General features: G+C 34.1%; 1 protein-coding gene across 3 annotated transcripts in view; it reads right to left on the bottom strand.

Moving 5' to 3' along the window:
- The window catches only part of Rnpc3 (RNA binding region (RNP1, RRM) containing 3), a 32,916-nt gene that overhangs the window by 3,606 nt on the left and 14,950 nt on the right, over positions 1–14,360 (bottom strand). Inside the window, exons 9-15 of one of the 3 annotated variants that reach the window (XR_016535913.1) lie at positions 13,642–13,793; positions 9,800–9,961; positions 8,967–9,061; positions 8,831–8,889; positions 7,546–7,678; positions 6,606–6,676; positions 3,587–3,664 (exon numbers count right to left, since the gene is read on the bottom strand). Coding sequence is in view for 2 of the 3 variants with exons in the window: in XM_090334283.1 (XP_090190409.1) it covers positions 6,617–6,676; positions 7,546–7,678; positions 8,831–8,889; positions 8,967–9,061; positions 9,800–9,961; positions 13,642–13,793 (661 nt within the window). In the remaining variant the exon portion in view is untranslated. Of the gene's footprint in view, positions 1–3,477; positions 3,665–4,294; positions 5,087–6,605; positions 6,677–7,545; positions 7,679–8,830; positions 8,890–8,966; positions 9,062–9,799; positions 9,962–13,641; positions 13,794–14,360 lie in introns of those variants that run through there. The other 2 variants (XM_090334283.1, XM_090334284.1) reach the window with 2 other exon arrangements.

Genomic DNA, 14,360 nt, shown 5'->3' with positions numbered 1-14,360 from the left:
TTCTGATATAAGCAAGACAGAGACTGATTCAAACTTTTTCACCCCCCCCCCCGACACCACCAGCTATTGTCTCAAATAAACTTATTTTTCTATGTATATATTATGTTATTTTTTCATAATAAAAGTGAGTACTTGAATCCAGAGCCCTCTGGCTGAACACTCAGTAGTCATGAAAGGCCAGCAGAAGGAATTTCAAACTAGTGCAGCATTGAGTTTATGGCAACGATATCATGGGCTTCTGGCCAAGCTTGTAGTGAGAACTGGAACTAAAATGGAAAACAGCAAAGTCATAGACAAGGAAGATATTTGAGGAGATAAAGATATTGAGGAGATAAAGCCATTTGAAATAAGTTGTACACAGTGCACAGGAACAATATGAAAGAGGATTTGAGGGCATTTTAGGAACTGACCAGAACACACTATTTCCAGCTTAGGGTGTGAAGGAATAAAGGCATCTGAAATGTGTTGTGTTGAGAGAGCTTCTGAGGATGCCTTCCGGGAACACTTCTGTCTAGGAAGTTGTTTCTCCAGGACTCATTTCACTGCTCAACTTCTAACCACTTAGAAGCCACTGCAATAGACTATGGGAGTCCAGGAACTACAAAAGCAAAAAAGACTTTGGAATTGTTCACTTGAAACGCAAAGAGTTTCAAGCTAATGGGGGTTTCAAACCAGATTTGAAGGGCAATTTGGGGCGTTTCTGACAGGGTGACTCATGAAGCTGTGCAGTGACACCTACATCACAATATTTACCCAAAGATGCTGAAGTTGCCAGGAGCATGGAAGGTCTGCCAAGAAAAGCCACAGGCCTTAAGTGGAGCAGCACAGAAGGCAATGTGGACAGCAACCAGCAAAACTACGGAGCTGAGGTTGCCCAAGGTCTATGGGGATCACATCACACCAATTCCCCCAACTGCTTGGACCGGATACTCAGGATGTAGTACTTGCCCTTCTTGGTTTTGCTCTTGCTTTGGTCCTATTATTCCTTTACAGGTCCAATACTTTCATGTGGAACAAAAGTATTTACTGTGCCATTGTGTTGTGTGTATGCTCATCCTGTGACTTGAAATCAAAACCTGGACAATAACTCGAAAGTATTTTGCTCAAGGTTAGTCCTTTACTATTTCCAGCTTTTTTTTTTTTTTTTTGGTAAACGGCAGTAAGAGTCTCACAAAATTTCCTTAGGCTGGCTTCAAACCTTTATCCTCGTATCTCAGACTAGGTGGGATTATAAGCATGAACCATGTGTGGCCCAACTACAGTCTTATTTTATAGGGCTCACAGCTGAGAACCCTATGGGGGGGGGGTCCATCTTGGGCTTTTTTGATCAATGGTGGAATTGTTGTAAGTATGGAGAAACTTAAGAGTTGGGCTGAATGAGTTTAGTTTAATAAAACAGACATGAAGTTAGGCACAGATCACTATGGCTTAATATTTGATTGGCTATCAAGTTTACAAGGAGTGATCCTCAAATGGTTAATCACTAGACTCAACTTAATAATTAATAATTACTGAAGCACCACTATCAGTGGTATTGTCTATAGGACAGATATCTATAGATAATTTTAACAAGAGGGCTATGACCTAGTGAAAAGATTCTTTGGTGGATTCATGACATTACAGGAAGGACAAGAAAAGTAGGAGGTGGGGCTTTGTTGATCCAAGTCACTAGGGGGCTGTCTTCAAGTGTCCTGCACAATGGGCCTCAACCACACCTGCTTATGCATGTAGTCATAGTGATTTTAAAATTTATTGCCTCTGTTCAGTTTCTGGAGCTCCAAACAGGTGATTCAAATCTGATCCATGTCAGATCACTCTCATTTATCTAAAGAAAAAAACCTTACCTTATAAGGAAAATAAGAGAATTGTAGTCTGAGGCTAGTTCAGACAAAAACATGAGTATCTGAAAAATAACCTAAACAAACAGAAGCTTGAGATGAGTAGTGTGTTAGAATGTTTGGTCCATCTATTACACCTACAAAAGCGGAGATTTTATCAGGACATTATGTCCTATATACCTGTGGCCTTAAAGTTGTCTAAAGAGTCCCATCCTGTGTAGCTAGAGGAGCACTGAGCATCTCAGCAGTAATTCAGGTGGAAGGATGGTGTTTTGTCAAAGGCTTCATATAGTGTTGCAATTGCTTTGAGACAACATTGCTTATAATTTGAGGCACATTATTTTTTGTCTCGTTCCATGGTTGTACTACTACCTACTTCGGAGTTGTAAAGATACAAAGAATAAAAATACTGAATATAAATCTTAAGCATTAGTTGTCATGCTGCATTGTGCAGCTTCATTCTGTTTTCCATTGCTATAACAAAATGCCTGAGGCTTAGCAATCGTAAAATGTCTGTTTAATTTGCAATTGTGGAAGTCAAAGAGGATGGAACTAGTCTTTACTGGTCTTCATTAGTGTGCCATAGTAGACAGCATCATCACGGCCAAAACATATGGTTTAGCGATAGTGATCCCATGGTGAGACCACCAGATAGTGGAAAGGGACTTGTGCTTTTCTTTTTTCTTCTTGTGCCAGCCTGGGGCTTGAACTCAGGGCCTGGGCTCTATCCCTGAACTTCCTCACTCAAGGTTAGTACTATACCACTTCAGCTCCACTTGTAGTCTTTTGACCACTAACTGGAAATACAAAGAGTTTCATGGACATTCCTACCTGGGTTGGCTTTCAACTGCGCTTCTCAGATTTCAGTATTCAGAGTAGCAATGGATTACAGACATAGACCACCAGTGCCTGGCCTGTGTTTTCATGGTAATCCTCTTCTCCTGCAACAACTGGTGTCCTGTGAGGACTTTCTGAAAGTGACCCTAATCACTTCAAATAGATTCTAGTACTTCAACCCTGCCACGCTATAGAACAAGCCACCAACATATAAACTCATTACCACATCCAAACTGCAACTACAGCTAAGGCCAATGCTCAATCCTAAAAACTCATTTTTTTTTATTTCTCAAGCATAGCCGACAATTCTTTCTATATGAGATGCTCTCATCATTTGGTTCCAGCTGTTCCTCTTTTGTTTTCTTTAGTAGTTTCTTGCTTAACTGACAAAAAAGAAACTATTAGCATGTCCCAGGATTCACTTTTACTTATCTCATTGCTGATTAATGTCCTTACTTTCCATACTGAATAAGTAAAAGGAAGAGGTTGTGCATTATTAAAGATGTTACTGCATCATCATACAAAAAATTATGAACATATAAGATTTCACTAAGATAATATAGTAAATTTACAAATTTTCACCTTGGGAGGATAACTTGTTTAGGGATATAAAAAAGAAACTATAAATTAAAAAAATACTTGTGCAAATGCAGTATATCCAGGTAAATATTTTTAAATGTAGTATTTGTATGTTATAATGATTCTAGTAATTTTTGATTTACAAATTCAATTATCAAGTATACCTTCCGAAATATATAAGCCAATATTACTAAAAACAACAGAGACTTTATTGTTGGAAACAAAATAATTTATTATATATATCAGTAAAACACATGTAATATATCTCCAATAATTTGTCTTAAAGCCATATAGATCTACTTTGTAAATATATTTTCATAGTTGGTACGTACAGCTGCACAGTCCAAAAGGTCTATTTCTTCTCCTCCAGGCTGAGTAGTAACTTGAAAGAAACGGAATTCAATAGAAACCTAAAATACCATAAAAGCCCATTAAAAATAATCGTTGTTAGAAGATCCGAATTTGTTTAAAATACCTAAAAAACCTTTACTTAGAAAATTAGTGAATCACGTCAGTAAAACAAAGTTAATTATGTACATACCCCATAAATTTGTATTTCTAGTCTTAAAAAATGTGCATACTGAATGGAATCAGTATTTTGAAGTTTTTTGTATTGTTAGGGTAATAATTATTATTAATAAAATGTTGTGTAGTTTATGTAGTACTTATGGCAAAATTTCCCAAGTGCAATGCAGAGAGTCCACTTCTTTTCCTATTTATAGAAAGACTAGATTGCTAAATTGGTGATTGGTAATCAACAATAGACTCTAGTAAATTAGTATAAAAACTTAAAAATTACTAAGGTAATCTGCACATTAAATTCTTGGGTGCCATTCCTAGACATACTGATGTACCAATTCTATGCTAACAGCCTAGGAATGAAACTCTTCCTCTATTGTTCTCAACTCTTATGGCATATTAGAATCACTTTGAAAGTTGAAAAATTTCTAATATCAATGTAATACTAAACTGTTTATACCAAAACTGTGAGGAAAGGGAACATCAATATATTTTCCATAATTGTTTTCTTTATAATGCTTATGGTTTTGTTTTTAAGTTTCTGGTCACTCAAATGGTCGACCAACTTGGAGAATCAGTGTCCTCAATCATTCTGTTCATCACCAGTTCTAGACATTACAGTTCTTATTCCTACAAAGACTATTTCTTTTCACTTACTAATCAACTTGAATTCTACTTATGTGTTTTTAATTCCAAATTATCTTTTTGTTCTTTTTAAATTTGTTTGGTGTGCACAAAAAAAGAAAGAGTAAGAAACATACATCTTTCTAATTATTAGCTATATCACATCTTAGATGTACATTCTTACTTTGAGATTTATGTAGAATCACTAAACTGTCAATATATGTACTTTCAAAAAATAAAAAAAGAAACCTTTTCTCAATTAAATTTTAGAACATGTAAAACTAAATATTCAAACCAGATATATGATGGGGCACAACGCATTTGTTACTGAATTCGGTTTAGGAAATACACAAATAAAAGAAACATGGCCATTCTGTGTTAAAGTACATGTATACACTTGTAAGATGACCTGATTCACTAACTTTCCTTGAAAAAAACTATACAACCTAAATAACATAAAAACATTCAACAACAAATCTAAACACTACATAAGAGATTTGTTCAAGTGACACAAGCAATTTTAGAAACACTTCTTTTGAATTATTGCTTGATCAAAGGGTAGGAGGGACAAAACATTCCTAGGGAGAAAAAAAGAAAAAAAAAACAGAACACTACCCCAAAAAAGGATACAACAAGAAAGGATACACTTTGCATGACAGTATTACAGCAGTATTTACGCAGGAATGCTTCTAAAGAAGAACAGCAGAATGCAATTTAAAGTTTTCTTATCTTTCAGCAATAGGTTTACAGATAAATGGCTTTCTTAAATACATACTGAAACCATTCGATTTTTCCTGAACAGCCTTTAAAATGCATCTGAGTATACCAGTATAGGTATGTGAAAACAAAATCAAGATATTAATGGCACCTCAGAAAGAATAAACATTGTGTAATTGTCTAATTTAAGATTTTTAAGACAAATAACAGAAATTTTTAACCAGTTTAGTTCATGTTCTTCTAGTATGTAAAGATATAAAGTTTATTAAAACTATTTTTTTTTTTTACTTTTTACTGTCCCTGAGCTCTTCAACTCAAGGCTAGCGTTCTATCCAGTGAGCCATGGCACCACTTACAGCTTTCTGGTAGTTAACTGAAGATAAAAGTCTCATGGACTTTAGTGCTCACTCTGGCTTTAAACCTTGATCCTCAGAGCTCAGTCTCCCGAGTACCCAGAATCACAGGTGAGTACCTAGGATTTACTGGCAAAAGCCACAGGCGCCCAGCAGACTTTTTTTTTTAAAGAACATATTTTCTTTCTTAAAAAAATAATGAACTTATTTAGTGGTACTAAAGTTGAACTCAAGATCCTGCCCTTATTGATAGGTGATTTTGTTCATTATTGATATTTTTTAAAATAGCATCCCGATTTTTGCCCAGGTCAGCATGAACCACAATTCTATGTGCACTTTCTCAATAACTGGAATGACAGGTGCATTATTTATAGAGATGGAGTCTTCAATGGGCTACTGGGAACTGAGTAGCTAAACATGTAGTTATGAACTACCTGAACAGTCTAAAACTTAGGCGCTTAAAATGTTTAGTTATACCATTCCTACTCACAAAATTATTTAAATATTAAAACTACTTGGTCAAGAAACAAGTATGTTCCACAAAATACGTGTACACATATCACTGCCAAATTTTAAGAGTAGGAAACTCTTGTCTTTATTGTCCCTTGTAAAATGGGGTCTCTGGAATGATCACCCTACAACTGCTTGATGTTACATATAGTCTCAGATGCTATCAAGAGTTTTAACAATTTGCTGTTATTTTCTAGACACTTGTCCAAAGTACTGAATTGGGAGAATCTATCAGTCATAAGAAGTAGGACTTTGGGGTACCAACTTCAGACCAAATGAATCAGAATCTATTAGAAGATACAGCAATGTTTTATCAAGGTCTCCATGTGATTATACTGAATGCTAAAATTTAAAAGCAGTTCTTTAGGAAGAAAAAGTAAATGAATAATTAAAGATATACACCTTATGAAACTATTTCTTTCAACTTAATCTTTACATACAAATAAGCATTATTCTGTAATAACAATTTTGAACTTAATGGGAATAGATTATATACAGATAAAATTTGCCTAAAATTAAAAAAAAGATGTCCACATTACTTATAACTATTTTCTAATCTTAATAAATAATGCATTCTGATTGTTTTATTCAAAATAATGCATTCTGAGTATGTTTTATTCACACTTACCTTCTTAATCCTTATCGCTTTCTTTTTCCTTCTTTAGAATCTTGTTTTGGTCTAGCAGATCGAGCAAATTGCTAGCATTTAAAATTAAGGTTTCTTTCATCAATGTGTAAATGTTTTCTAAATAATTATCAATAACTTTATAGGACAGCAATGAACATTTTAAATTTACTTTTACTGACTCCTGCATGCAGTTAAATGAAACAAAGAAAAAAGTACTTTTTCTTTTTAGTCATTACTTTTCACACTTGGGTCCATTTTATCCCTTGATTTTTAGTTTGTGTATTCACTCCTAAAAAAAGATGGTAAATTACCGATATAACCTGGTAGTAAAATAATAAAAATCTGCTACATAAAACTATCAAGTAGAAGTTATAATGACATTCTTTTCAGTGATTCCAAATGAATTTCTGGAAATCTTTTAGATATATAGTAATATAAGTTTTATTTTATTTTTCTGGGGTTAGAGGGAGGTGCCTATCCTGGGGCTTGAATTCAGGACCAGAGAACAGACAAGGCTAGTGCTTTACCACTTAAGCCACAGCTCCACTTCTGGCTTTTTGATAGTTTAGTGCAGATAAGAGTTTCAAAGAGCTCCTGGCCCAGACTGGCTTCAAACCATGATACCCAGATCCCAGCCTTCTGAGTAGCTAGGATTGCAGGCATGAGCCCCCGGCACCTGGCACCTTAATGTATTTTCAAGCGGCATAAATGATAATTGGAAGCAACTCAAGTTCAGTACCTATATGTTACAGAAGTTCCCTTATTTTATATAAAAGTCTAACAAGTGTGTCACCTGTTTCAGTTAAGAAATATTTTAACTGTTATGAGGAAGCTCAAGCTAGTTAAGCTGTTGAGATTGTTACAAAAGATGACATGAGAATTAATTGTTAAACTCTTCTAAATATAACATAGTTTTGGGACAGACTGATTTAAAGGATACAACCACCATGGGTTTTCCAAAAAGGACATATCCATTTGCTTCTTTTAAGGCTTTAGCTGCAGCCTTTTCATTTGGAAGTCCAATGAAAGCTTGTCCTTTCATGCGACCTTCTTTCATTAAGCGTATATCAAACCTAAGAGAAATAAAAATCATTTTGATTCACAGAATGCCAAATAGTTTCAATATTGCATAGGAAAATACAGGAACTTAAAATTTTGCTATTCCAAGTCAGGTCCTGGAGGCTTACACTTTTAATCCTAGCTACTCAGGGGGCTAAAACGTGAGAATCATGGCTCAAAGTCAACTCCAGGAATGGATGTCCCTGAGACACTTGTCTCCAATTAACCACCAGAAAACCAGGAGTCTCTAACTGGCAGAGCACTAGCCTGGAGCTAAAGAGCTCAGAGACAGCGCCTAGGCCCAGAGTTCAAGCTATGACCAACAAAAATTTTGCTATTTCAAAGTAAAATCTAGTATATCAGGCTTTCTAATTCTACTTGTTCTTTCTACAAGCCAATGAGTTCTATGCTGCGTTTTATCTGTATTTTTTTAAGTATCAATGAGACTTATTTTAAGAACTATGAATCAACCTAGGTCTTCCATACGCTAGAGCAAGTGTTCCTATCACTTAATCAATAACGCCAATCATAACAAACTTTCCAACTTTTTATTTTACACCTCTATTTATCTTAATTTGAACATTTAATCCAATACTATCTGTTCAAATAAAATATTAAAAATAGAAGGCTAACAAGAACTCTTGTTATTTTAAGGATTTATAGAATCTCAAGGCAGAAAAAGTACTTAAGGAACTTGCTATTACTTAGCATCTAAACAAAAGTATCATTTTTATCAACAATATCTAAAAAGACTGAGCAAAGCAGATGACTGAAATCATAGGTACTATTTCTAGTGTTTTCATTATGCATTTTCAACATTTTTGATGGAAAAAGTATTTAAAGACTATATAAAAGATCAAGATTGGGGCTGGGTGTTTGGCCTAGTGGTAGAGTGCTTGCCTAGCATGCACGAAGACCTGGGTTCAATTCCTCGGTACCACATACATAGAAAAAAGCCCGGAGTGATGCTGTGGCTCAAGTGGTAGAGCTCTAGCCTTGAGAAAGCCAAGGACAGTGCTCAGGCCCTGAGCTAAAGCACAGGACTGGCAAAAAAAAAAAAAAAAAAAAAAAAAGACTGAGATTTTAATTTACAAATATAATATGATCTTGCACTAGATAGTAAAAACATATGATAAAACATGATTTAAGACTTTGATGGCACTTACATGATCTTTTGTGTTTCAGATGAAAAATCAACATATCTTCCAAAAATAAATTTAAGGTCCTAAAAATTCAACAAGAAAACAGTAAGAGAAGAGGATAAAAAAATTACAATAATAAAGTTTATAAAGTTCAACATACCTTTTCTTGAACATTTTTGGCTAAATTCTTTACATAAATTCTACAGTTGGGTTCACCAGGCTCGTAACTTCGGAAGACTGAAAGTTTTTCCATTTCTTATTTGAAAACAAAACAAAACAAGATATAAAGTTAAAATACCTTAATTTTTCCAAGAAAATTCTAAGTAACTTTAAACAGACAAAATGAAAATGAGCTTTAAGAAAATATTAATACCATAGATGATAGTAGCAATACTGCTAAATGATACAAGACATATGAAAAAGCAGGAACTTTTGCTTTAAAATTTTAAGCTATCTAAAATAACTAAAATTTGTCTAATATAATATAGACTAAAATATATAGAGACTAAATTTATGAGGACTTAAATTACTTAAAATGTTTAAAGCATCTCTGACTGTCAATAATCTATTCTTGACAACTATGTAAATAAAACAGTAGGTTAAAAATCCCATTTTTAATTATTGTGAGAAGGATTCTACACAACAACTTAAAAAATCCCTCAATTTATCTAAGATGTATTAAACAATAAAAATCTTTAAGATAGGCCAGAAGTGTAGAGTGCTTGCCTCACATGCATGAAGCCCTAGGTTCAATTCCTCAGTACCACATACTCAGAAAAAGCCAGAAGCAGAGTTGTGGCTCAAGTGGCAGAGGACTAGCCTTGAGCAAAAAGTGTCCAAGGACAATGCTCAGGCCCTATGTTCAAGCCCCACAACTGGCCAAAAAAAAAGAAAAAAAAAATCCTTAAGATGTGAAAATTTTGTAAAGACAAATAATCCTTCAATATAGCTCTCTAATCATGGAACAGATGGTATTTTGTTTTATGACAGTACCTTGTCTAGAAATTCTACCCTTTTCCAACTCTCTTCTAGAGATACATTCTGAGGGCATTTCATCAGAGTCGTCATTATTTTCTTCTGGAATGGTCAAATTAGGTTTGGGGAAGATTTTTCCAAAACCTACATTTGAAGCATCCACTTCAGTAGCAGGCAAATCTAAGAGAGCAATATTCACATAAATCATTAAAAAATCTTTAATTCTTTAACTACCACAATCATATTTCAAATGTATCAACAGCCACAAGTGGTTAGTGGTCACTTTATAGGACAACAATAAAGTTCACAAAAAGTTCTAATAAACATCATTTATAAGATATAATTTTTAAATAATATGTGATTTTTAGTTATTGACATTTAGGAAATGGCAAAATCTTGGGTCACATAGCCCTGTAATAAATCTTTTATCAAGTCACACCACACAGAAGTCTCTTCAGAAATTTTGTTTTTTTCCCCTCCAAGATAGGTTTGTACATTAAGTTTTCTTAGAACAAGCATAAAAAGATCTTCCTAATAAAATCCAAATAGTAAATAAATAATTCAGGCACTGAAGGCCACCGTATGACTTGTCATAACCATTCAGTTCTGATATTATAGCCTGAAAAAGCAACAGACAATAACTAACACATAATCTTTATAGTGCTACTTAGAAGGCATGCAAGATGAGAAAAAAAAGAGTTCCATTTTAATATACTCAAGCTGAAGTACCAAACTGGCATGTGATTAATGGTTAGGGGCTAGACAGTAGAGTGTTCAGGGTAACTCTGAAATATTATTAAATTTGTTATTATAATATTAAGTAATATTGTATGAACCATGAAGTTTGTAATTAAATAAATCACCTAATAATAGCATTTTGCTAACCAACTATAGCCACTCAAGATTATTTAATAGTTACAAAGACTTCACTGCGATATATCAGAATGTTATAAAACACTTGGGGTGGGGTCAGTGGAAAAGTCTTTGACAAGCTTATGCAGGACCCTGGGGTCAATTCACAATATTACTGTAAAGGTAAATAAAATCAAATTGAAAGCTGAAATAAAAATTTAAAAAACTAAAGACAGATACAATGCTGAATGAATTAAGCACCATAAAATTACAAAAACACTTTTACATGAGGACACTAAATCTATTAACCATTTCCTAGGCTATCAAGAAGAAAAGGTAATCATCAGAAGAACAAGTATTGCACATTTAAGAAATTACACAAAGGACCAGTGAGGTGGCTCATGCCTGTGATCCTAGCTCCTCAAGAGGCTAAGATCTGAGGATTAAGGTTCAAAGCCAGCCTGGGTACAAAAGGACCTGAGACTCATCTCCAATTAATCTCAAGAAACAGGAAGTGGGGCTTGGCTCCAGGGTAGGATGGTAGCCTTGAGCTGAAGAGTTCAGGGACAGTGCCCAGGCTGAGTTCAAGCCCCATAATTCATGCCCCCCCCCCAAAAAAAGAGAAATTACACAAAGGCAGACAGGTAGTTCATGTCAATAATTCTAGCTAGTCAGGAGGCTGAGACCTGATGTTATGGAAAAAAGCCAGAATGGGCAGAACTTCATGAGGCCTTTATTTCCAATCAACCACCCAAAATCCAGTGGCTCAGTGGTAGAACACTAGCCACAAGCAAAACAGAATAGGAATAGTGCCTAGTCATCAATGAATCATCAAGTTTAAGCCCCAAAATCAACACCACGGGGCGGGGTGGGGAGGAAAGAAAGAAAGAAAACAAAGAAAGAAAGAGAAATTAGTTAAATAAATGACTTTTCAAAAAATGGATTAAAAATTTCAGTAGTGATATACTGGATTTCTTTCCTAAAATATAAATGTTTTGAAAGATAAGGTTACATATGCATTAGAAATAGTCTATTTATATTATTGTATTTACAAAACTAAAAAATAAAGAGCTACTTGGGACAAAATGAAAAAACCCCAGAGAACTAAAAGTCTGGCTGGGAAAATGATAGAATATGATGCACACAGGATTATAAAATTTCTCTTTATAATGGAGAAATTTTATATTAGCAGAGAAATTTTGCAACTATAAAATATCAACAAAAACTTGAAAAATTTCCACTGATCTTTCAATATCACTGATTTGATACTGACATAGAATGAAAAGACTGGCCACCTTCATACATGCATAAATTTGTTTGAATTAGTTAAGGCTTTTAGAAAGGAATTTGTAGCCCTTAATGTGTAATATCATTTAAAGATTAAAAAACGAGTTATATGTTAAATCCATGAACTGGTTTCCCAACACTCTATCCTCTATTCTATTGTATATTTACAAAGATATGTTTTCATAGCAGTAAAAATTACCATGTTCTGACATGATAAAATATGCCCCACTCCAAATCAATAAACTCATAACTATCAGAGATAATGTGCTATTTTGTCAATAGCCTACTACAGAACAAACCTATGAAAAAAGAATGGTGTATATAAAATGTTTGTTTAAAAAAAATGAATGAAAGAAAAAGATGTTTCTGTATGTGCAGGTACTTTGGTTTGGATTTAGAATGACTCCTTGGTCTTTGGCCTGTGGGAATATTGAGAGGTGATTAAAGCTTTTAGAGATGCCACCAGTAAAAATTCAGAGCTCACTGAGGACTCTCCCTCCAAAGGGGTTTGTGGATTACAAGGTTTTAGTGTTTTTCCTTCTGCATACTGTCATATGAGCAACTTCTCCCATCCCACATTCCCCACATGATATGCTGCCTTACCATAGGCCAAGTAAACCTCAATAATTCTGTATAAATCACGACCAGAAGCTTCTAAAGCTAAACCAAAATACTATAAAGTAGAACATCTAAGGTACTTTGTTGCAGAAACATAAAACACATAAGATAATACCTGGAAAGACAGAGAGGCAGACAGATACAGACAGACAGACAGACAGACAGACAGACAGACACACACACACACACTCTTCACAAGGCTGACACACAGCAAACAGCTGGAAGGCTTTAAGATATGTATACACAGACACCCCAAATAACATTGATTCCCTCCATGAGTCAATGCACTAGGACAGGAGATAATGGTAGTTGAGGCATTTAAAAAAATTTTACACTCAGTTTTGACCACATTTGTATTGTTTTTATTATCTTATAAATTTAAAAATAAAGATTTAAAGAATGTCACTGTTACAACAGATTAATGGCTAACTAAAAAATTTACCTTTAATTTCAGTCTTTTTTTTGTTCATGCTAGTGCTCTTCCATTTGAACCACAGCTCCACTTCCAACTAGGGGTGCTAATTGGAGTAAGAGTCTCACAAAATTTTCCCTCCCAGATTGGCTTAAAACAAGTGTGAACCATAGGCAGCCAGCTAATTTCAGTCTTATATTTAAAAATATCATTTGTAAATAACCATTAGACTAAAAAACACAATAATCTAAAAAGGTTTATGATATGAAATATATTTATATGTGAATTTATGATATATAAAATTGACAACTCTTGGGATAGTCATATAGCTTACTTTATAACCATTACTAGAATTAGCTCATAAAACCATTAATCACATTCAACATACAATAAAAAGTCAACATAAGGAATTATTTTGTATATCTAATATGGACACCAGCAAAAAACCACTAGATTTTTATATCTGATGGCATCACTAGCAAAAACTAAGTGATAAACTAATCATTTCACTTAAACTTTTGTTTGTTATACTAAAAAGCTGGAAATGGATACTGTTTCCATGATACCGAGGATAACCAAATAACATATGTTGAATGAAGTTCATCAACAGCATATGCCAAAACAGTATATATAAAATACAAAACAATTCTAACAAAAAAGCTGATCTCAGCATATAGAAGAATATTCTTACCAGAATTTTTGTCTTCATAATTTTGTTCCTTTTCTAAATCTTTCTTAAATGCTGTTGAAATGTCAGTAGATATGTGGAACTCAATTCTTTTATTACCTACAGGTTGTGGTTGATCAAATACATCCGAAGGTAACAGCACAGGATGTAAGTTGCTATGTAAAAATAATCATACAATGAATCTGTATTATAAATAATCCTAGAAAAACTATTTACTGTTTCAAATTTATATCATCACCATTGTTTAAAGCCATTTATCTAGGTTTATTTAGGACATTAATAAATCTCAACTAGTATGTATTGTACTACTAAATTCCTAAAAAGTGATGAGGGGATTGAGACTAACAGATGCTAAAAATTTGTGTAAAGTCACTTGGTGTATGAATAAAGTAGGACCTTAGTGCTAATTTAAACTCCATTATATTTACCAATAATGAAAAAATAGAAAAGGCACCCAGATTTTCTATGTTTATGCAAGAATATGCTATATGTTGTACAGCATGTGACAGTGCTCACCCATATTTTCTATGTTTATGCAAGAATGTGCTATATGTTGTACAGTATGTGACAGTGCTGCTTTAGCCACTAGTTGCGTAAGACTAAATGTAAGAATTTATAATTCCTCAAGTTTCTATTTTAAACAATCCCTCTCCCACACCCCTACTTCCTGGTGGTAGGGGTTGAACTCTGGTCCTGGGCATCATCCCTGAGTTCTTCAGGGA

This window comes from Megascapheus bottae, chromosome 6 (genome assembly GCF_031878675.1).
Source record: "Megascapheus bottae isolate mThoBot1 chromosome 6, mThoBot2.hap1, whole genome shotgun sequence".
NCBI lineage: Eukaryota > Metazoa > Chordata > Mammalia > Rodentia > Geomyidae > Megascapheus > Megascapheus bottae.
Note: the sequence above shows the minus strand (reverse complement) of the source record. Positions and strands in the feature narration are given on the sequence as shown.